Raw genomic sequence first — 23,264 nt, 5'->3', positions numbered from 1 at the left:
TCTATATAGTGAGCTCTTCACCAGCCAGGGCTACATAGTGAGATCCTGTCTCTAAAAAGAAAGTAGTTTCTGGTCTTGAAACCAGCCACTCTGTGAGACCTGTGACAGACAGAATCGTACCCTGCAGACATGCCTTCCTAGAGCCCTTTGCTCCTCCTACAAGATCTTTTGTATCTATCTGGATGTCTACCTTTTACTATCATAGAATTATTTTGTTACTATTAATAGAATCATGGAGTTTAAAGGTGAAAACAGTGTCTACATTTATGCACACATAGATACACAAACCTACACAGACATATACACACATACATGCTCACTTGTGTTTATCCCTTCCTCTTCTGGACACCCAGTTCTTCCTCCTGGAAGTAAAAATCTCATCCTTGAATCTTTTTTTAAAAATGTATTTTATGGTTTATTTAACTTTATTTTATGTGCATTGGTATGAAAGTGTCAGATCCCCTGGAACTGGATCTTCAGACAGTTGCGAGCTGCCATGTGGGTGCTGGGAATTGAACCCAGGTCCTCTGGAAGAGCAGTCAGTGCTCTTAACCGCTGAGCCATCTCTCCAGCCCTCCTTGAGTCTTTTTATAGCCGCTGTGGGCACACAGAAGCAATGGTGTGTGTGTGTGTGTGTGTGTGTGTGTGTGTGTGTGTGTGTTCTTCCAGGTTACCATGCTTTTCTTGGCTCCCATCTATCTCACTGACCCTGGAGATGGCTCCAACTAAACACACACAGGAAACGATCTGGAGACTGAAAGGTGGGACCCAGAGGCTGTGCATTTTCTGTCAGAGTCCTGCTGCCATTCACCATCTGCGTGGCCTCTCCCGCCTTCCTTGTCATATCTGTAAACTAGAGCCCCTGCTGGTCACTTTCAGTCACTGCCCAGGAAATGGCCGCTGATATAGCAGCTTCAAAGACGGCCATCAGGGTCTAGGGAGGTGACTCAGTCAGGAAGGTTGTTGCTCTGCAAGTAGGAGACTCTGAGTTCTGGTCCCTGCACCCAGCTAAAAGCTGGACATGGCAGTGCACACCTGTAACTTCAGCCCTGGAGAAGGGTACACAGCACAGGCAAACCCCTAGATCTCATTTGGTCTAGTCTAGGCAATTGGTGAGTGTTCAGTGAGAGAAGTCTAGGCAATTGGTGAGTGTTCAGTGAGAGACTGCCTCCAAACATAAGGTGGAGAGCAACTGGAGAAGACACCTAACGTGGACCTCAGGTATCTGCTTACACACATACCCACACCACAAACATACACACTCCCACACATGTGCGTGCTTGGCCTTAGCTCTGCTGGCAACCAGCAGGAAATACACACCCTTAGGCTCTACCTCCAACCCTGAGTCAGAATCTTCCTCGGGATGTGCCCTGCTGTCAGGACCATAGCAAGCGCTCTGGCTGATCTGAGCACACACCATTGGCCTGCACAGTTCATTCCTTTTCAGTGTAATATTCCCAGGGTTAGTTGACACAGTTGAGTTGTGATGGTAAAACTGTTTCTTCATCTTTTACCAACAAGACAAATATAATGTCCACCATCCCTGCAGACACGCACGAGGTTTCTCTAACGTGGCCGGCCAAGATGGAAATGTTGGATTGAGTATCTTCCACTTAATGGAATCCCAGTGGGTCTCCCCCCTCCACAGTTGATTATAGCGGTTTGCATTGCCTCCAAGGCTGCATACAAGCTTCACTTTCCCATGTCTTTCTTGCTGCTTTAGCAGGACTGTGACATGCCTCGTCTTCAGGGTGGGCCAGGAGCCAATCCCAATGAAGGCTAAGTCACTGTCTTTTGAAAAGGCTGAGGTTTAAATGTGGATCCAGAGCATGACTCTCGTCTGCCCATCTCCATCTCTCCCAGCCTCCATTGGCCCAGTAGCTCCCTTCTTGCTGTTTCGTTTTTGCCTGAGTGCAGTGGGAAGTTTTGTCTCCATGACTTTGGTGGGAATCAGTCAAGGATTCTCTATCAGACAGATAGATCTCTTTCCAGAGAAATGGAGCCACCGGGTGGTGGTGGTGGCAATGCACGCCTTTAATCCCAGTACTCAGTAGGCAGAGGCAGGGGGATCTCTGTGAGTTCAAGGTCAGCCTCGTCTACAAGAACTAGTTCCAGGACAGGATCCAAAAGCTACAGAGAAACCCTGTCTCAAAAAACAAACAAAAGAAAGAACAGAGAAATGGAGCCAGTAGCACACTTGTGCTTTGAGAGTTTTATTGCAAGGAAGAGGCTCAGTGGTGGCAGGGTGAGCATATCTGAAATCTACAGAATAGCCTGGAAGCCTGGGCAGGGGTGGCACTGTAGCCATGGGCAAAAGTCCCTCCTGCCACCAGGAAATGCCATCTCTTGCTCCTGTGGCCTTTCCATGGGTTAGACAGGACACACGCACATGATAGTCGACAATCTGCCACTTCCTGGCTGAAGTGTCAATCACATCTGCTTCTCACAGTGACGCCTAGGAGAGTACTCAGCAGCGGAGTGGACACCGTGGCCTTATTAGCAAAGAGGGTGCAAGGTGACAGCCTCGGGCTGAGTTGATGCTGTCCCTAGGCAGGGAAGCGTCCAGAAGCACAAACAGGCACTCCTCATCCCAGCAGGAAAGTCTCCAGTTCAAGGCCAGCCGGGCGTAAACAAACATGCAAACATACTTTTATTTATTATTTTTATTCATGTGTGGGTGGGGGTTTGGGCCCGCCTGTGCGTGCACGCAAGCACGGCACAAATGCGAACTCAGAGGACAACTGCTGTCAGTTCTCAGCTACCATCCAGCTTTTCTTGAAACAAGATCTCTCTCTCTCCTCAGCCAGGAACTCAGCACCTTGGCTAGGTGGGCTGGCTTTTGAGCCTCGGGGTCTGCCTGTCTCTGCCTCCCACCTCCTACTCACTGGGACTATGAGTACTTTGCCTCTACGCCTGACTTTTTCCATGGACACGAAGGAAAAGCTTTACCAACTGAGCCTTCTCCCCAACCCAACAAACAACAGAGAACCTTTCAGAAAAAAAGTATCAGAAGGTGGTGATGTACATATTCATTTTACCTGGGGGAACTGAGGCAGGGGATTGCCATGAGTTTAAGACAAGTCTAGGTTACATAATGAGATCCTGCCTCAAAAAACTAACCATAGGAAAAAGGGCAAAAAACACAGGAAGTGCCCATTCCAATTATCGGCATTGAATTTGATGAAAAGCATCTCATTTTTGTCCTTCTGTGACTGGGAAGCACTGCTTGATGGAATCATATGATTTTTTTTATAAACCCCACATTCCCATAGAGAGCGTGCCACCACCAAGATGTCAGGGCCTCCAGCAGACGTCTGGATTCTTCATGCTCTGGTCTTTATTATTATTCTCTAACAAGACCATGCCTCCTAATCCTTCCCAAGCAGTCCCACTAACTGGGGACCAAGCATTCAAGCATGTGTGCCCATGGAGGCCATTCTCATTCACAGCAGCAGACATTCCTGGAACACCTTGTGAGCAGGCGTTATCAGATGCTCCACTTGGCAGACAGGGATCCTGACACAGAGAAGGGAACTAACTGGCTTACTGACGATTAGCGAGCGGTAGGTCAAACACTTGAATCCTGTTTCTTTAGTTTCGGAACTCGGGGCTTCAACATGCTGTCAAACACATACACTTACAAGCATTACATATGTACATGTACCTGTGCACATGCACACGTTCCAGCCCACACACATGCCAACTATCACAGGGCAGTGGCAGCTGCCGCCACTCTGCAAAGTGGGGACATAGTCATAGCAATCCCCCTGTTGACCCAGGCCCATACCCTCATCCTGTCCTCTCAGACTCACAGCCCAGCCCTCGGCTGCCCAGCACCCTTGTCTCAAGGGCCTGCCTATCATTTTTGTTTGTTTTTGTTTTGTTTTGTTCCCCTCCCTGCCTCTTTACTCTGTCCTCTGGGAGACTCCCAAAGACTACAGTCAGCCACCAAGGAAGACAGCAAGGACGGGGTGCAGTGGACACCTGGGACTTCTCACACCTCAGCTTGCACTAGTGTGTGGGGGAAGGGAGGGGTTACTTATTTATTTATTTACCTATCCCTCCTGCCCTGCTCCACACCCCGCAAGCTGTCGTTCCCCGCTGGGAAAAATGAAAAACAGCCTCAGAGAACAGCAGACAAGACAGACCACATGGCCCCCGCAGTTTAATTTCCTTTAATTCATTTTATATTGAACCAAATGATACTGTTTGTTTTTAATGGCAAACACTCAGCACGGAGGAGGGGCGGCCGGAATCCTAGGGGAGAATCAGGCTCACAGCTGCTGTTGAAATCCTGGCTCCTTTGGCCCCCAACCCCCAATTACCACACCACACCCCATCTTCTTTGGAAATACACTTCCAGCTTGGATGGTGGCTGTCAAGAGGGGAGGCCTGCCTATGCCCCAACTGCGTCACCCATCCAAGGGTGGCCCCAATGGAGAATTGACTAGAGTCCCGGATCAGGCTACTGTCCCTGCTCTTAGTGCTCCTCCTTAGTACTGACAAGCAGGACCCACCTGGTGCCCTGTCCCAAGGAGAGGACGGGACACCTGGAGCTGGGCACAGTCCAAGTGCATGCCTTAACTCCAGAACCTGCGGATGCATCAGTAGGCAGTCCACAGCGGCTCAGCTCCCGTGCTCCTCAAAAACAAACAACAGGAGCAAGGAAAAACCTTCTACATCCGGCCAGCTATCTGGGACCCACCCTTCTGTGGCCTGGGTGGGGCCTTTTGTGGTCCTGATTCTTCAGGACCCTCTTTTGCTGAGGTGGCCTTGACTGGTGGCTGTTCTTATAAGAGACTGCACCTCTGAAGGAGCCCCTGAGCAACGAGGCAGAGGGCTTTGGCCTAGTTAGTCATGGTCTTGGTGAGGCCAAACCAAGCTGATAGACACCCCAAGAGCTCACCCCACAGACCTCCCCACGCTGCAAAGGTGGTGTTATACCTGCTTTCTTGTCCACTGACATAGACTCAGAGCCTGGAAAGAAAACCGGGCTAGCTGTGGGTCATGTGACTCGCCCCCAAGCATGCTCTTTCTGCTATGATTGGATTCCACCCTGTAGTCAGCTGGTCCTGTGATGGAGAAGGACCCTTAGCAGTAGGGGGCAGATAGGAAAGCCTATGTTCTCAAACTGCCGCCCACAAGGCCTCCCTCGTGTTACTCTGCGGCCGAGGCTGGCCTTCGACTCCTTGGCAGGCCTCCTGTCCCAGCCTACCAAATGCTGAAATTACAGGTGTGTGTCACCATATGAGGAATGAAATGGATGGGGCCAAAGTGGAATGTGAGGCCAGAAGGGCCTATCACAGAGAGGAGCCAGCAGCCACAGCACGGGGGTGATTTTCAGGATTACAGTAGGAAGTCTCGTTGCCAGCAATGACGTCTGCCGAGCTCTCACTCCACACACAGGTATCACAGTATCCAGTGACCAGGGAAGGCCGGTCATGAATCTGAACTTAGGACTGGGCTCCCAGAATCAACTATGTGCTACCATGCCCCCCACACTGTGGGTACAGGGTGGCGACTCCCAGATGTGGCTTACTGAGAGGATCCAAATGCCCTCCAGCTGAAAGTAGCTTGTGGCCAGGGCATGGCCTCGATCCCATTTCCCCATGTACCCTCCTTCCCTGGTACAAGGAAGGGAGTCAGCGCCAAGGCTGGCCCAGGAGCCCACTGGTGTGAGCCTCCACTTTCTTGCCTGTTCACAGAGACTCTAAGGTGTAGGAAAGAGCTGGGCTCTAAGCCAGGCTTGGTGTCTCCTGCCTTCATCACTTGGAAAGCAGGGGCAGGTGAATCTCTGGAGTTCAAGGTCAATGTCTAGATAGTGAGGTCCAGGTCAGCTAAGGCTACACAGTAAAAACTCTGCCTCCAAAGAAAGGGGAGGGAAGAAAGGAAGGGAGATTTTAAAGAGAGTGCATAACGCTTTGGAAACTCCCATGCTCCCTCCTGGAGCCATCGAACTCCCTTCCTTGCCCACAGGAAATCATTCCATTCCTGCCTTTATACATTTTCTGTCTCCATTCTTGCCAACTTATTGATCATGGGTTGAGCAAGCATGGAATATTCCCAGTTTTACCCCCAGCCAGACTTGAGTTTGGATATCAACACTGCCCAAGCCAACAATTTTTTTTTGCATTCACCTCCAAAATATGCACAATATGATGGACACTAGTGTGGGTACAGGAACGGAATAAAAGGGACTTAGTTGAGGAGGCAGGGCATTAAATGTGAGATTTGAGATGACAGCTCTACTAAAACACTGGGTACTGGAGAGATGGCTCAGAGGTTAAGAGCACAGGCTGCTCTTGCAGAGGTTCTGGATTTGGCTCCCAGCACCCATAAGGAGGCTGACAACCATCTGCAACTCCAGTTTCAAGGGACTTGATTCCCTCTTCAGGCCTCCGTGTGCACCAGGCATACATGTGGTTCGCATACATAATGCAGACACATACACACATGGATACAAAAAACCCTGCCCTGGAGGCCTGGCTTGGGTCAGTGGGAAGGGCTTTGAGCTGTAACTACAATGATCAGGTTTCTCTGCAGTGGGGTTGGCCCCAGCCTGCGAACTGGGACAACGCGGGGGTGGGGGTGGGGTGTTAAATCCGGGACCTGCTGCGGGCCCAACGTCACAGCAGGTCTGAAACAACACTGAGACCTGTCGGTCACGGCGCTGAGTGACGTCATCGGTTGGCGCCGCCCCGCAGACCTTGGGCTCTCCAGACGCTGGCGAGGAGCCTGTGGCGGGGTGCTTGGGAGGCCATGATGATCTCATCCACTGGGGAGAGACTGAGCCGCCGCTGACGTCATTGCAGCGCCCATTGCGAGGCAACGCTGGCCCCACCCCAGCTTTCGTAGGCCCTGTGTTGTTCTCTCCTTCCCGCCTTCCCTTTTTCCTCCTCCTTCCTCATAAATCCTGCTTCTGCCTGTCTCACTTTCATCTTCTCCCCGATCCTCCGCCTCTTTTTCCTCTCCCCTTCCTCTTCCCTCTCCCCACATCTCATTATATTTCCAAGGCTCTTTTTTTCCTGTGTTCCTCACGGTTTTCCGAAGCAGCCCACAGAATTTAAGTCCTGGCTCCTCTTCCTGTCCTAACTGATCCCTTTTCCTCACTTGCTAATGGTGCTAATAAGAATAGCATCTAGGGGGCTGGAGAGATGGCTCAGCGGTTAAGAGCATTGCCTGCTCTTCCGAAGGTCCTGAGTTCAAGTCCCGGAACCACATGATGGCGGCCTTCAGACATACACACCGACAGAATATTGTATACTTAATAAATAAATATTAAAAAAAATAGCACCTAGGCCTCTGATCAGCCCCGGGGATAGCATGAGGGTGCTGGATACCTGGAGGGCTCCTGGCCCCACAGGTAGCCCTCCTCCTTTTCTGTCCCGTTTTTCTCTGCCCAATGACTTAGTTAGCCCAGTGTTTAAGTTGTCTTATCTCAGGTTTGGAATTGATCATAACCACCTTTCCGCTCAGAGGGGTTGTGGCTGTACAGTTCCTGTTGGGATGGGCTAAGTTTAATTTTCCAGGCGGCAGCTGGTGGCGGCCAGCACTTGGGAAACTGAGGCCGGTGATCATGAGTTTGAGGACTTTAAACTTGAGGCAAACCTGCTCAGTCACTAACGCCCAGTGACCTTTCTCCTTAGGTCTCCGACTGGGTGGTTTCTCTCATGTCTTGGGCCCAGTCTTTCCTGCCTGTTGCAGTTCCCTCTTTCCTCCGCCTTCCTCTCCAGCAGCCTTCCCAGTGCCTTCTCCCAGGGCTCAGAGGTTTGCTAGGTACCCCCTCTCTTGGAGAAGTCGGGGTGGGTGCCTCTGCTCCTGGCTCTGCCCGTCTGATGACTGTCAGGGACTGTTTTCCTGAGGTCGCTGGCAGCTAAGGCCCCAGCATCCCAGCAACCTAAGAAAAGCAAGCCTTTGTTTTCAGCTCAGAAGCCTTTGTATATCAGCTTGGAAGAAAAAGCAAACGGACTGAAGCCGAGAAACTCCTCTGTCCTCAAGGCTGCAACATTGTCTGTTTACTAAAAGAGGCTTTGGGGTGCAGCCAGGCTGTGGGCTCAGGCAGTAGAGCTGTCTACCTACCTTTGCTGAATCCTAGGCACACCAGGGGAACCCACTTGACTCTCTGCAGCTTTGAAAGAGTTATCTGGCATGGGGCCCTTCAGAGAAGCAGGTGGCTGAGTGTAGACTCAGCCCTCCATTCCCAGAGGGAGGCTTGACACTAACAGGACACACTTGCTACTTACTTTGGCGCCTGGACTCGGGGAAAAAACACAAAATCTGTCCTTTCTCTGGGGACTAAAGCTGTCGAGACTGTTGTCTACTGGCTTCTCTTGATAGATGTGCTAGGGTCAGCATTTTCTAGGTGTGTGACTTGGAGAGCATTTGAACAGGACCCCCTAGTGCTCACCTTGCCTCCGTTACCTATTCTGTACAATGAGGACATCAGTGGTGCCTGCTCCTGGTGCAGTGTGTACAGTGGTGACCAGCACATGGCCTTGCCGGGGCCAAGACACCAAACAGGATTACAGGCAGCCACTGCTGGTAAATGCGGATGTGAATGAGGAACCACAGTGGCAGAGTCTTGAGTCCACGTTTGAGCTCCTGTACCTGAAGCTCCAACCAGCTGTCCCCAGGGTTTTATTTCTCAAGTTACTTTGCTAGCTTTCTGACCTTTGTGATCCCAGGAGACAGCAGTACTTGAATTAACAGTGACTAAAGACTCAGAAGGTCAGAGCTAGGTTAATACCCCCAGCGTACAGAGCAGGACAGTGGGGTGCAGAGAGAGAACAGTTCACTCAGGGTACCAGAACAGTCAAGGATGCTCCCTCGGCTCTTGGACTCAGAGTTGTACACATTTCACCCTGAGCTCATGGTGCTGGTGTCGTTGCAGGAACGCCGTTTCTTTCCCACCCTTGTCCTCCAGTCGAGAAGGCATAGTGCATTCACCACAGGGCAGACTGCCCATATAGCCACAGCTGACCCTTGTTGAGTCCTTCCATGTATCTGGATGGCCCCTTCACCTCTCAGGCCCTGGCTCACTGCCTCCATCAGTCCTGTGTTACCAACGTCAGCGGTTTCCATTGTTGATATTTGCCTCCACAGGAGAGCGTTAGAACTCTAACCCAGGGTTTAGGACCGTAAGTCCACACCTTTGCCTTGAACCTGCTCAGGTACCAGGAGTTATCCCAGGTGACTCCCACCTACACCACAGTCCAGTTCCTTTCTTCACTGTGTCCTTTTCATGATAATTTTGTGTCCAGCTCATCAGTAGCCACTAAACCTTCAAAGGTTTCATTTCAAAGTCGTTTTTGAATGCAAGGACAGTCTGGCTGTGACTTCTGTCACTCCATTGATCACCAGGGGTGATAGGAATGAGCTGGCTGGGTGAGTGGGTGTTCCATCTCTCCCTCACCACTCCTGTGCGTCCCTTGTAAAACTGTGCCCTCGATCAGCAGACGAGGACATTCTTCTCTGAACTGACGAGGACTGGTCTTTGGTCAAAGGTCTGCGAGTAGCTGTGTCTCCTGCTAGACCCTCCAAACAAGCTCTCAGAGTCATTTTCTGTAAAACGCCTTACGGGCAGAGATCCCTGTTGGTAGCATCTTCAGCGACAGGGTTCTGAAGCCTGGGGCCATAGGAATCCGGCTAGCTGTTTTAACCACTGCATCACCCAGGCTCTCAGCCAAGCTGCAGAAAGCCAGGGAGCCAGCCTGGCAGGGAACAGGTGCTCTGGGCAGGTAGGGGGAGCCAGTGCAAAGGCCCTGGGCTTCTACTGTGCCTGACTCACAGGATGCGGGCAGATGGTGCATTTTGCAGCAAATGGGAGACACTATAAGGGCTTCTGACACCTCTCAGAGTGCGGCAGGAGACCCTGATCTGAGCAGCGTCTGGCACAGTTTTGGACCCAGGATTGGCCTTGTGTTTCGAACACTTGTTTTGGGTGCCATGTGAGGACTTTACAGCATAGAGCCATTGGGGAGCTCTGTGCAGCAGGATCTCTAAATGAGATGAATGTTGGTCATGAGAGCCATGGGTAACAAGTGCATGGGAGGGGTTTGATCACAGAGAGGGAGGGGACTTACTTCACCAAAGGTGCCAGCGGGGAAAGGGCAGAGTTAGGAGTTGAGTCCAGCCAATAGGAACACACAGAGACCTAAGCTTGAGTCACAGGTCCACTTCTTGGCCAGAAGTCATCTGTTTAGGTTGCTATGGCAACCAACCTGAAACTGGATGGCTTCAATGGAGGCTGATTTCTCACAGTGCTAAAGGCTGCAGAACCCATGATCAAATTCCTGAATGATTCTGTTCCCAGTGAGACCCCTCATCTGGCTTTTGAGCATCCTTCTCTCTGTGTAGGACAGGATGGCCTCGAACTCACGGCAATCCCCCTGTCTCAGCCCCACGAACCTCAAGAGGATGAGGTTGAAATTACAGAACCTAGCAACTTAAAAAAAAAAGGTTTATTATTTTTATATATGTGTTTGCTTGAGTGTATATGGGTACCCAGAAAAGCATGTCAGATATTCTGGAGCCGGAGTGCAGGTGGTTGTGAGCCTCCTCATGTGGGTGCTAGGAACCAAACCCCAGTCCTCTCTCTTAACTGCTGGGCCACCTCTCCAGCCCATGGTGCCACCCTCCCATCCACATCACCTCCCAGGGGTCTTGTGTCTCAGCGCAGCTGGCTATGTCTCCAGGTTCCATATTGGCCATTTAAACCCTCTGTGGTGCCACATAACTTGGGGGGGGGGGAGTTGCTGCTATCCTGAAGTGGGCGGACTTTTTGTTGCAGTTTCCTAAGCAACGGAGTCTATTTACATAGTATTTACATTGTATCCACAGTAGAAGCCCCTGCAGGCTACAGGATGTGGCGTCTATGCAGATATTCTACTGTTTTATGTGGGAGACTTGAGGGTTGCAGATTTGACCAGGTTTTGTTTGGAGAATTCTGGAATCTTGCCCTGGATACTGACGGGTGGGGATTAGGGCTTTGGTGCATGAGTTTGAGGAGATGTAGTGCACTCCAGAGGCAGCCAGACACCCTTACCTGAATGCTGTTGCCGCCTCCTCCTGGTCTTCCTCTTCCTGCCCCTTCTCTTCTTCCTTTTTGTCCTTGGCTTGAAATTGCAATCCTTTAACCATCTCTGTTCTGTGATCCCAGCTTCATTTGGGGTATGCTGTGGACAGCTCATCTCTCTGCCATATGATGTCCTCTGGGGCTGGGCAGACCATATGGGCTTTGTCTTTGTCTCTTAAACCTGCTATCTCAGCTGAAGAAACAGAAGTGACCGGCCCAGGGTCCAGGTCCTCATCCTCCACACAGCCTGTTCTCTTGCTCCCTCCCACAGCCAGTCTCACAGACAGCAAGAGCAGGGAAGGGAAAACTGTCTCATCTCTACAGGCCTGGGCTTGGACAGTCCAGACATCTCTCTGCCTCAGTTCTAACCTGCTTGCTTTCTTTTCTTTCCCCCTCTCTCCCCACCCCCGCTTTCTTCTTCCCACTCTGTGATGTTAGGGATCCCGGGACCCACAGTTTCATATGTGAAGCCCAGACTGTACCACTGAGCCCCTCACCCCTTATTTCCTTTGAACCTCCTTTAACCTGTGCCTCTACCCAATGTGGCACCTTATGTCACACTACCAGGTCAGGGTTAGCATGAGGCTGAGCATTGGCTGCCGCCCTGGCCTGCACTCTTGCTGTGAACCTGTATTTAGACCTTTTATTCTCTTGGATCTGCATGGTATTTGTGGTGTGGTGGATCCAGATCACCTGAGCTCCTGAGAGCCGAAGGTTGAACTTTCAGGATATTTGCAGTGGACCTTATGGGAATATTTATACCACAGAAATTGGCAAACACAATAATCGGGGACTGTTTACCCTCAGGGACCTGGTTTACCAGAATGCCACTGCATGCAGTTGTGAGTGTGTGTGTGTGAATGTGTGCATGTATGTATGTGTGTTGTAAGTGTCTGTATGAGTGTCGGGAGTGTGCTAGTGAACATTGTGTGTAAGTGAAGGTAGGTAGGTGTGTATGTGTGTGTATGTGTGTAAATATGTATATCTTTGTATTTAGAGGAAGGAACTGAAGCTCAGAGGAGTTGTGTTATTGTCCAAAGTCACCCAGTTTAGTGGATGGCAGACCTAAACATGGCAAGTCTCCTACCTTCAGCTCTGAGTGTCTTGCCCTACCTCATAGATGAATACTCTTCATGAATATTCATTACTCCCAGGGACACATGAATAACCAACCCTTCCTCTCTGTTCTATGTCCATTCTGATGCCTTGGATGGTGCTTCCCCTCTGTCCTCCCCGCTTCTCAGATGAACTGATCTGTTCATCTTCTTCCTCAGTATCCCAATCTCCTCCTCAGCCCCAGGTTGTCCCAGGGTCCCAGCCTCCTCCCCAGCCCCAGGTTGTCTCCAAGCCTTTGTTGTTTCCCTGCTTTCAGTGTCCCGATCATCCTGACAGCCGGAAGGCAGACTGTAGCTCGCCTGGTACCGCCCCTGTCACAATCCAAGCCCAGAATCACTCCTCTCACCATCCCACCCCTTGCCCCACAAGTCTTCAGGCAATCTCCACGTGCCTCTTTCCTGGTGACAGGAAGAAGAGGTGCCCACATCCATCGCCCCTCTCATTGTTGGACGTGCCATAGAAACCCGCCTTCTGTTCGGTGGCCGTCAGAAGTAACAAGCTCGAGAAACCTGGAATTAGGAAACTGCTTAATTAGGGAGGATGCTCTCCCTGGATGTGCACAGCTCCCGGTGGCCACCCAGCCCGGCGGCTAATTGCTACTTTTAAGATGGTGCCGCCAGGCGCTCTCTCCCTTGGTTTCATTTTCTATGACACAAGAGCTTGCTGATGAAGTGGATTCTTTTCCATGTTCCCACTCCACTTCGCTGTCAGCAAACTCAAAGAAGACGCCAGGAGTAGCGAAAGTGGAACTTTCAGCCTCAGAGACCCCTGTCCCGCCATGTGCAAGGATTTGCCCTGAGTTGAAGATGCAGGATGGATGCCCATGGATCTCCTCTGATAGGGTCAGAGTCCAGTGGGAGAGCAGGGGGCTGAGGTTGGGAGCTATAAAGAGAGAGAGGAGGGGGAAAGGATATAAAGGAAAGAAATGTAGGTGGATTGACGCATGGGAAGGACAATAAGTGATAAAGGGGTCTGGAGAGAGGGCTCAGTGGATAAACACTTGGGACACAACACAAGCATGAGCGCCTGAGTCAGATTCCCAGCTAGTCACATAGAAGCCAGGCAGGCTTGGAGCCCATTAACCTCAGAACTAGGAGGGGGACAGATGATGTCGAGGGCACACTGACTGGCTGGACAAGCTCTGGGTTCAGCAAGAGACCCTGCCTCAGTAATGAAGAGAGGAAGACTGTAGAAGACACACGATGTCAACCTCTGTCTTCTATATGAATCCACATGGACACACATGCAGCTGTACATATACCACATATACACATTCTCCTAAAAAGGGAAAGGAGGATTGTGGGATGGTGGGATACATGGGAGGGAAAAGAGGGGAGTTCTCTGAGGAAAGCTGAATTCAGGAAGAAGTAGAAAAGCAGGTTACTGTTAGAAGTTGGGAGACTAGAGGTAGACATGGGACATGCTCTAGCATGTGAGCAGATTGTCACCCAGACTGGATTAAGAATTGTGAGCAGGGGCTTTGGAAGCAGCTCAGTTGCTAAACGGCGTGCCATGATTGCATGAGGATTTGCATTCCTTCTCCAGCTCCACACTCAGATAAATACATTGGTCAGGGCAGTCAGTGCACCCATAATTCCAGCTTGGGCCAATGGCAACAAGAAGGTGGTGAGCCAGCATAGCAGGCGAAGCCTAGATTCAGTGAGAGAACTCGCCTCGGAAAATAAGGTGGACATGATTGAGGAAGACACCCACGCAGCTTCAGTCTCTGGCCTCCACACATGCACAAAAACCTGTGTGCACCTGCATACATATGTGCACATGTGCCCATGGATGCACACACGCACACACACACACACACACACACACACACAGAGTAATCTGAGGCTGACTGAGGCACACCTCCAGGTGTGTCTGTAAGGATGTCTCCAGAGACATGTCTGAGGGGCCCACATGATGGAGGGATGGGTGGGTGGGTGTGTGGGTGGGTGGAGGGATAGATTGATGGGTGGATGGATGGAGGGGTGGATGGATGGGTGGGTAGGTGGGTGGGTGGGTGGTTGAATGGACTGACGGACTGATGGGCAGACGGACGGATGGGATGGATGGATGGATAGATTTCTTCATGAACACATAATTGTGTGGCATTATTGGGAAGTGGTAAAAGGTATGAGTGTGGCCCATCTGGGGGAAATAGGTCACTGGGTCACGTCCTGGAGGATACATCTTGCTCTGGCACCTTTTTCCTGTTTACCGTGCACCATGAAGAAGCGACTCCATCATACTCTAACCACCATGGTATTGGTCCCCTCAGTAGACCTAGAAACACAAGCCAAGTGCCCATGCGCTGAGCCTTCTGACACCAAGATAATTCTTATTTCTATCTGTTTCTGCCAGGATGTTTTGGTCTAAGCAGTGAGACAAGTTACTGACAACAGTTGGGAGGTGTGAGGGGAGCGTGGGACAGCTGAGTCTGGGAAACCAGGACAGTAGTGGGATTCTGCAGAGCGTGGGACCTGCTGTGGGATACAGACAGGAGCCTTCCTTGTCATCCATGGCTCTGTAGCATTGCCACATGGCAGTGGTCCTCCACATTCCGCAGATTGGTGTCAAATGTCTTCCTCGGTAACTCTCTATGTAGAGATCTAGGAACTAGATTTGCCTCCAGGTGATATTTCTGGGCCATATGGAAGGAGTATTGAAGGGAAAGAAAGGCCTCTTCAGAAAACAGTGACCCACCTACACACACACAGGGACTCAGCCAGTCATGAGGATAAAGGGGAGCAGATAACTGGATGACCATTCTTGGTCCTTATGTACATCTGCTTCAAGGGGTCGCCTCCTGGATGCCTTGTGCCCGACTGCCATGATCGATGCAAAGAATTGGATACAAAGTCTCCCTTTGGGTGGGGAGATGACTTAGCTGGTAAAAGTGCTTGGTGCCAAGATTGACAGCCTGGGTTTGACCCCTGGAGCCCACATGGTTAGGAGGAAAGTACCGACCTCCACACGGCTGTGGCTCACACACGCACTCGTACACTAACTAAATAACATATGATCATTTTCTAAAGAATTCAGCCTTACACACGGCGCTAGTTTACCAAATCTCTCCTAGCCTTCTCCTTCGGTGCTGTCCTTGATCTTTGTTTTGAAAAGCTCTGGGCGGTTATTCTGTAGGTTAATTATTTAAATTCAACTATTGTTTTCTGATGGTTTCGTTGGGGACCACAGAAGTGACACTTTCCTTCCCAGTGTGTCATATCCTACAGTTCATGGTGTTAGGGTGAGTTATTCCTGGGGGTGCTGACTTTGGTTGCTTGGTTCCACACAGCTGCTGTTTCACGGGATGATCTGTCATAGTTGTGTGGTTTTTCACCATAGAGTGCCGGCAGTCAGACCCCACTGTGTGTGTATTTCCTTTGTGACCTTCTGCCGTTACAGAGGTCGTCCTGGCGACACTCCATGGCACATCCTTGTGCGGAACCCTGTGGTTTTGTTAGAAGGGTTGCAGCTACTGAGCTCACTCAGGTTTCTCAGTCTGTGGAGACTGTGAAAGGCTATGTGTATGTGACTCAGTCTTATTCAGGTGTGATTTCCTTATTATAAAGTTCTGTGAGCCGGGTCACATGATCATGTCCACATAAGTACCATCACTATCATGAAGAACCTGCTGCTATTTCCCATAATTCCCTGGTGTCCCTTTAGAGTCCCATCCTCACCCTGGACAATCAGGGCTCTGGTTTTATTACCATAGCTTAATGTTACCTATTCTGAGACTTTCTATAAACAAGAATTATCATGTAGAGTCTTTGTGTGTGTGGTGTGGTGTGGTGTGTGTGTGTGTGTGTGTGTGTGTGTGTGTGTGTGTGTATGTGACATCCATGTGTGTATGTGGTGGCTCCAAATTGATGTTGAATGTTTTCCTCTAACTCTCTACTCTATGTACTGAGGCAGAATTCCTCATGAAGCCTAGAACCTGCTGATCCAGCTACTCTAGTTAGCCAGCTTTCCCTGGGATCCTTTGTCCCTGATCCCCAAACTCTGGGATTCTAGTGGGCTGCCTCTCCTGCCTGGCTTTAATGCAGGTGGTAGGGATCTGAACTCCAGTCCTCATGTTTGTTTGGCAGACACTTTCTCCACTAGAGCATTTGTCCAGCCAGTATGGAGTCTTTTATAGCCTTTGAAATACCGTGATGCCTGTGAAATCCAGCCTTGTTGGTAGACATACCAGTCATCTGTTATTGTTCGTTTCAATAGCCAAGTACTCTCCTATTTTATAAATATTGTCTGAATTTGTGTTATGTGTTCAGCTATGGGTGAAACATTTGGGCAGTTTTCAGCTAGTGGGTCTTGTGACTACAGCAGCCAAGAACATTTCCTTCAAATGGGCCCATGTCCATTTCTCCCAGGGAACCTCCTTGGAGGGGTGCCAAGGGTCCCCCATCAAGCGAATATTCGCGTTCATTGGATTCCATGAGGAGGGGATTCACTTCTGCCCCTCTGCTAGCTCAGGCCCTCATGAGACTTGTTCACAGCCAAAGGGAAGAAGGACCCTAACCCTGTGGCCCGGCACTGAACTGGGTCCTCTTCCTACTCGTCTTTAGAGTAACTCCGCGGAGTGAAAAATGGGAATCTCGTTCTGGGGCTTGTCAGGATGAGAGTCAACCCAGAAAGAGTGAGGCCCCATGTCAAGATCCTTCACAAGATAACATCTGGCCGCTTTGGAGGCCACAGGAGGTAGAAATGCAGAAGTGGGTGCCTGCCCTTGGCTCCCAGCCTGGCTTTTGTTGCTCCTACCCTGTGGTACCAGAGTCGGCTCTCTGTGGTAGCGTGGAGGAGGCAGCAACTGTCCTCCACCCTTCATACTGTACCCAGTCAGACAGTGATCACACCTGCCCCATGTCCAAAGTGTTCTGTTTCTCCATCCCTGACACCTGATCCTGGCACTTTGATCTGGTGAACAGTGGGCAGTGGGCGGTGGACAAGGACTTCGGGCAGGAGCCATGTCTCCCTGGCCACATCCATCGGTCCCCATTAGAGCCAGCTTGAGTGCTTTCCAAAGCTGATTAATGGTCTGCCTGTGACCTGGACTGTCATTATGGCCGTGCCTGGGCCCCAGCTCTGTCCTCTGGGTCTTGGCTGCTAACACTAATTGATGCTTTTTGTGTGGCTGCAGGGTAAGTTTTATCTGGTTATCGAGGAGCTGAGCCAGCTGTTCAGGTCACTTGTTCCCATCCAGCTGTGGTACAAATACATCATGGGAGATGACTCCTCCAACAGCTACTTCCTGGGAGGGGTCCTGATCATTCTCTACAGTCTGTGCAAGGTGAGCTGGCCCAGGGCATGCTGGGACTGACTTGAGGGACTGCTGAGGAGCTAGGGCCAGCCACTAACATCTTCTGGTTTTCAAATCAAAATACATTTCATATAGCATAGAATTAGCCATCAGTCAATCTATCTCTTCCTTCTTTCTCTCATGCTGGGACCTGAACCCCTGACTTTGCTCATGGTGGGCGGGCATTCTGCCCTTCTGCCGTGTCCCTTTAAAACTCCGACACAGGCTCTCACCAAGCTCCCAAGCCATCCTTGAACTCCCAATCCTCCTGCCTCAGCCTCTGGAGAAGCCGGGAAGGATTACAAGCCTGCATCACCAGGCCTGGTGGCTGCTAACCTCATGTCAGGTGCAGTCAGTGGCATTTGCTGTACCAAGCCTTCCTGGGCAGCAGCCATTCTCCGTTCCTCCCCTCCCAGAACCAGGCAGCCACTAACCCATGTCCTGTGCCTACATATGTGCTGGTGTTGGGTGTTACATATCAGTGGGGTGTGTGTGTGTATGCAGCAGCCTTTGGGATGTGGCTTGTTTGATTTACCATATGGTTTTGAGATTAACACACATCATAGCATCATAGCATATACCAATACTATTTTTTTTTTATTTATTTATTATGTATACAACATTCTGCCTCGATGTATGCCTGCACGCCAGAAGAGGGCGCCAGATCTCAGTACAGATGGCTGTGAGCCACCATGTGGTTGCTGGGAATTGAACTCAGGACCTCTGGAAGAGCAGCCAGTGCTCTTAACCTCTGAGCCATCTCTCCAGCCCCTACCAATACTATTTTTAATGAACTTATTTAGCTATACAGATGAGGCATACACATGCTACAGTGTACATATAGAGGTCAGAGGACAACTTGCCAGAGTCGGGTTCTCCTCCCCCCACCCCGGGTGAGTTCTAGGGATCCTCAGAAAGTAAGGCTGATGGCAAGTGCTCTACTCACTAAACTGTCCAACTGGTCCCTCCCTTCTCTCTTCCTTATCTCTTTCTGTCTTTAAAGGCTCTAGGGACAGTGAATGCATTCACTCTGCTTCCTTCCAGCAGGGCTAGTCAGGCAATTCCTGCAGAATCAGCCTTGGGGCTTGATCTTGCTCACTGTGATCAGCTACCAGTGGCCGGCTCTAGTGCTGGAAAAGTGCTGTAATTGATTAGTAGTGCCTGCCCTGGGCTTGGCAAGGGGAAAGACAGTTTACACGCTGTTTATTTATCTGATCAGGGTAGCAGAGGGGACTGTTGATCTGCGTCAGAACAGAATCAAGCAACACGGATAGAAAGGGGAAGAGGTTTCCTGAAAATGATCAGAGGCAAAGGTGGGGGCTTCCGGGCGAAGGTGCTCAGCCTTCCCTCTGCTTTGCTTTCAGTCTTTCGACATCTGTGGTCGCGTGGGTGGAGTCAGGAAAGCGCTGAAGCTCCTCTGCTCCAAACAGGTGAGTGAGCCTCAGCCCACGGCTGGATAGCCCGTCCTCATAACCACAGGCACTGCCTCTGAGGGCTCATGCTGTCTGTCTCCCCTCCCCCTTTTCCTCACACAGAATTATGGGGTCCGAGCCACGGGGCAGCAGTGCACAGAAGCGGGCGCTATCTGCGCCATCTGCCAGGCTGAGTTCCGAGACCCTATGATTCTCCTGTGCCAGGTGAGTGGCAGTGTCCACTGGGATTCCGCTCCACAAAATGCCCATCCTGGGAGCCCATCTCAAGGCTCTAGTGTGGTCTATGGGGGCAACCTGTGAAGACCAGAGGTGGCTAGACCAGGGTTTGAATCCCACCCCTGCCCCTACTGGCTGGGTAGCCAACAGCAGGCTGTGTTTCTCTCTGAGCCTTGGTGTCATTGGTAAATGTCCATCTTGGTGTGTGAAATTAGACCATTGCAAGTGCGAATTCCAGCCACAGTTCTTTAAAAGTGTCCATGCTGTGGATTTAACTCGGGACTAGCTCAGGAATCTTTGAACGCAGGATTCTCCTGCCTCCGCCTCCCAGCATTGGGCTCACATGTGTGTTTTTGATCCCTGGTGCAGTGTGTGGGAGGGGGACAAATCCATCTCCCTATGACAAGTATAAAATGATCACGATACTGCCTACTGCGTATGTGTCTGACCACAGTTACAATAAGTCTAATACTGTCAGACAGTGGTGGTGCACACTTTTAATCCCAGCACTTGAGAGGCAGAGGAAAGCAGATCTCTGAGTTTGAGGCCAGCTAATTCCAGGCCAGCTAGGACTGTTACACAGAGAAACCCTGTCTCAAAAAAACAAAAAACAAAAAAAAAAAAAAAGTCGAATACTGCCTGTTGCATCAGCTCTGGCTGCATTTAAATGAGGTCATCTGTGCAGCGCTAAACCTGGAACAACAGCAGTCACCAGCCTTGTCTTGGTTATTTTCTGTGCAGTTATCAGTATCCTTTGTTTCCATTGCTATGGGGGTCCCTAAGCCATGGTGGTAAGTGCTTTGACTCCCTAATGTGCCCCTTCCCCTCTTCCTGACATTAGGGGCCAGGTGTCAATTCGGTGATTGTGAGCTGGGTCTGAGCAATGATCAGAGTTGAGAGGCCAAGCAGGAGATGCACAGAGCCTGTCCCTCCTCTGGAAGCACTCGGTCTCCTCAGGGATGCAGACACATAGTCATAAATAACTATGAAGCAAGGCAGGCAGTGAGAAGAGCTGTGTAAGAGAGATTCATGCAGAGTCCCCGGGGATGGGGCAGAGTGACATGCCCCAGTCTGAGGAGGCTTTCTGCATAAGCCTGCTTCCAGAAGGAATGAGAAGAAAGGCAGATGGTCCCCCTAACACCCTCAGAAGATGGGATAGGAGCTAGGGTCCTCTTTTAGCATTAGCAAGAAGGAATTTGTTATTGCTGCCTGAGAGACTTCATAGGAGTTTGTTTCTGAGTGAAATTTTAATGTTCTGTTGTTTTGTTGTTGTTGTTTTGTTTTTTTCTTTTTGGTGAGACTGGGTCTCATGTAGCTCAGACTAATCTCATAGTCTCAAACTCACTATGGAGCCAAGGATGACTGACCTGATCTTCTGCCTCTGCCTCTCAGATGCTGGGATTGTAGGTACGCACTGCCGTGCCCAGAGCTCGTGTGAGCTGCAACTAACTACTAACTGAGCTACAGCCTCATCCCCCTAATGTTATTTGTTTTTAAATTGATAGTGTACCCAGGTGCAGCGGTTTACATCTTTAATCCCAGCACTTGAGAGGCAGAGGCAAAAGAATCTCTGTCCAGAAGTTCAAGGCCAGCCTGAGCTCCAAGGCAAGCCCCCTCCCCCCCCAAAAAAAAGACATTTAGTTTACCTGAGTCAAACTCCAGAAAGGAGACATGACAACAAAATACAATTTGTAACTGCGTTTGTATCCTGGGACAGAGGCGGATAAAACTGCCTGTTTGGTGAAATTTAAATTGAGCCTCGAATCCCTCAGTAGTCACGTGTCAGTCCAGTTCTTTGTGCTTTGACAAATCCCCTTCCCAATCATGAATAATGCCAGGGGAAACTGAGCCTGGGTGGGGACCATCATTGAACTTTTCCACGACTTTAAACTTCTTCCAGAACAAAGGGTTATGCTTTGTTTTTTAAGAAAAAAATGTTTTGCAAAATACACCAAGATGGAGGCGGCAAGGTATCTCAGCCGGTGACGGCGCCTGCTGCACAGCCTGCCGGGCCTGAGTTTCTGCCTCGGAACCTGTGCATTCTCCTCTGGCTCCCACTCGTGCCCCAGACACACACACAGCAAACAAACAAGCGCAAAGTGTAGTGAGAGGCCACGTGCCCTCATCCTCAGCTCTCGTCCTGTGCCTGTCCTCACAAGCAACTCGGTGGCCAGTTCCTTTATTTCTTGCCACGGATATTTTATAGAATTTACAGCCTTGTCCAACATAGCATGTGCACGTGTTAACATGCACACCCGTAAACATCTTTTAAAACAAACTGAACCGGCTGGGCAATGGTGGCGCACGCCTTTAATCCCAGCATTTGGGAAGCAGAGGCCAGCCTGGTCTACAGAAGGAGTTCCAGGACAGGCTCCATGGCTACTGAGAAACCCTGTCTTGAAAAACCAAAACCAAACAAACAAGCAGACAAACTGAACTTGTGGCATAGTCTTTCTGAGCTGTGTGTTGCTCTGCACCTTTGTAACCTGTGGCCAGCGCTTAGAGGTCCATCCTTATTCTGTGTTCCAGCCGCAGATCTGACATTCTGGGGACAGACAATCATTTGTTTAGCTATTTCCCCACTGAGACCCCATCTCGTAGCATCGTATGTTGCTGCAAAGGTGACTGAAATAGATTGATCATGCCCACCTGGAGCCATGGTTGATTAAAGGAGTTCACTCAGGTAGAGAGAGCCTCTGAAGCCCCACATGGCCTGTGATCAGAGTTCCCAGCAGGCATTCTGTCTCGGATGGTAGCGTGAATTCCTAGTGGTATAATTACCGGGGTCAGAGGGTCCTCCATTTTGGTGGATCTTGCTAAATTGCCCTCTTTGGAGCGACTGTGTGCCTGTTCTTCATATGGAGTGTGGCCAGCTTCTTGCCCCTACCCTCGCTTGCACACAGCGTCACCAGACCCCTTGCTTTGCCAGACTGACAGGTGACAGTGCTGTCTCAGCTCTCTTTCATTTGCATTTCCCTAATTATGAGTATGGCTGGGCATCTCTGCTCGTGCTTTGGAGCCATCTGTATTTCCTTCTCCGTGACGAGGATTATCTGAACATGATGGCGAGGGGAAGTCATTCTCCTGGCAGCCTCTCCGTGCCTCAATCTGTCTGTCTCTTCCATTCTCCTGGTACCACATCTTCCCAAAGGTGGATGAGGACTTCTTGGGAGGGGGAGAACAAGACACCATTGTCTTAGATCTAGGAGTGGCAGCCACATATAGTGGCTGACTGAGTTCACATCTCCACCTTTCTCGTCTGCTGTGTGCTGGGCCCGCAAGGGCAGAGGAGCCCCATGCAGGTGAAAGTGCCTTTCTGTATTGAATGAACGAACGAACGAACGAATGAATGAATGAATGAATGAGTGAGCGAGCTCAGACACCACTTAAGAAACGTTCCCCATTTGTTTGTCCCCGGACTAGCCATGTTCCTGGCTACTGTGGTCTTACACACTGTGGTCTTACATAGTGTGTTGTTACACACTATGCTCTTACACACCATGGTCTTAGACACTGTGGACTTTCACCACAGATCCCTTCCCAGTTGTCAGCATGATCATTTATGGAGTTAATGATTATGTAAGGTCCGTCTTCCCTTGGCCAGACTGCAAGGACCTTGAGAGTGGAAGTTATTACTGTCTTGTATTTGCAGAGACATAGTGCTGGCACAGTGAGTGTTGTATGGGTGGATAGATGGGATGGATGGTGGGTGGGTGGATATGGATATGGATGAAGATGAGTAAGTGGATATGAATGGTTTGGTAGGTGGGTGGGTGGATGGATGGATGGATGGATGGATGGATGGATGGATGGGTGGGTGGAGAACCCACCTGTCTCCCTTTCAAAGAATTATAGGGTGAACCTCAGCACATCACTTCCTCTGCCCTCAGTGCCCCCCCCTTGAGGTAGTGCCCCGGAAACAGATTGTGGATATAAGGTCATTGGGCAGTGAGTGTCTACAGAGGCTACAGCTCTGTTCCCATGCTGGTCCATGTAGCCTTTCATGTGCTCATGGTGTGCTGTCCACCAAGACACAGAAACTCAGGAAACAGAGGTGCTCAGCACAAACCTGGACTTCTAAAGGACTCCTTTGCCAAAGAGCAGAGAGCTGTCAGAGAACAAAGCACTCTCC

The 23,264-nt window shown here is 50.3% G+C and overlaps 1 protein-coding gene across 3 annotated transcripts in view; it reads left to right on the top strand.

The window, feature by feature from the left end:
* Rnft2 (ring finger protein, transmembrane 2) overlaps window positions 1–23,264 on the top strand; it is a 55,964-nt gene that overhangs the window by 27,635 nt on the left and 5,065 nt on the right. For all 3 annotated transcript variants that reach the window (XM_005344344.3, XM_026784979.1, XM_026784977.1), the window contains exons 8-10: window positions 17,325–17,474; window positions 18,848–18,913; window positions 19,019–19,120. In XM_005344344.3, the coding sequence (XP_005344401.1) occupies window positions 17,325–17,474; window positions 18,848–18,913; window positions 19,019–19,120 (318 nt within the window). The remainder of the gene's footprint in view (window positions 1–17,324; window positions 17,475–18,847; window positions 18,914–19,018; window positions 19,121–23,264) is intronic.

Source organism: Microtus ochrogaster, chromosome 2, assembly GCF_000317375.1.
Source record: "Microtus ochrogaster isolate Prairie Vole_2 chromosome 2, MicOch1.0, whole genome shotgun sequence".
Taxonomy (NCBI): domain Eukaryota; kingdom Metazoa; phylum Chordata; class Mammalia; order Rodentia; family Cricetidae; genus Microtus; species Microtus ochrogaster.
This window is presented reverse-complemented; position numbering and strand designations above follow the sequence as displayed.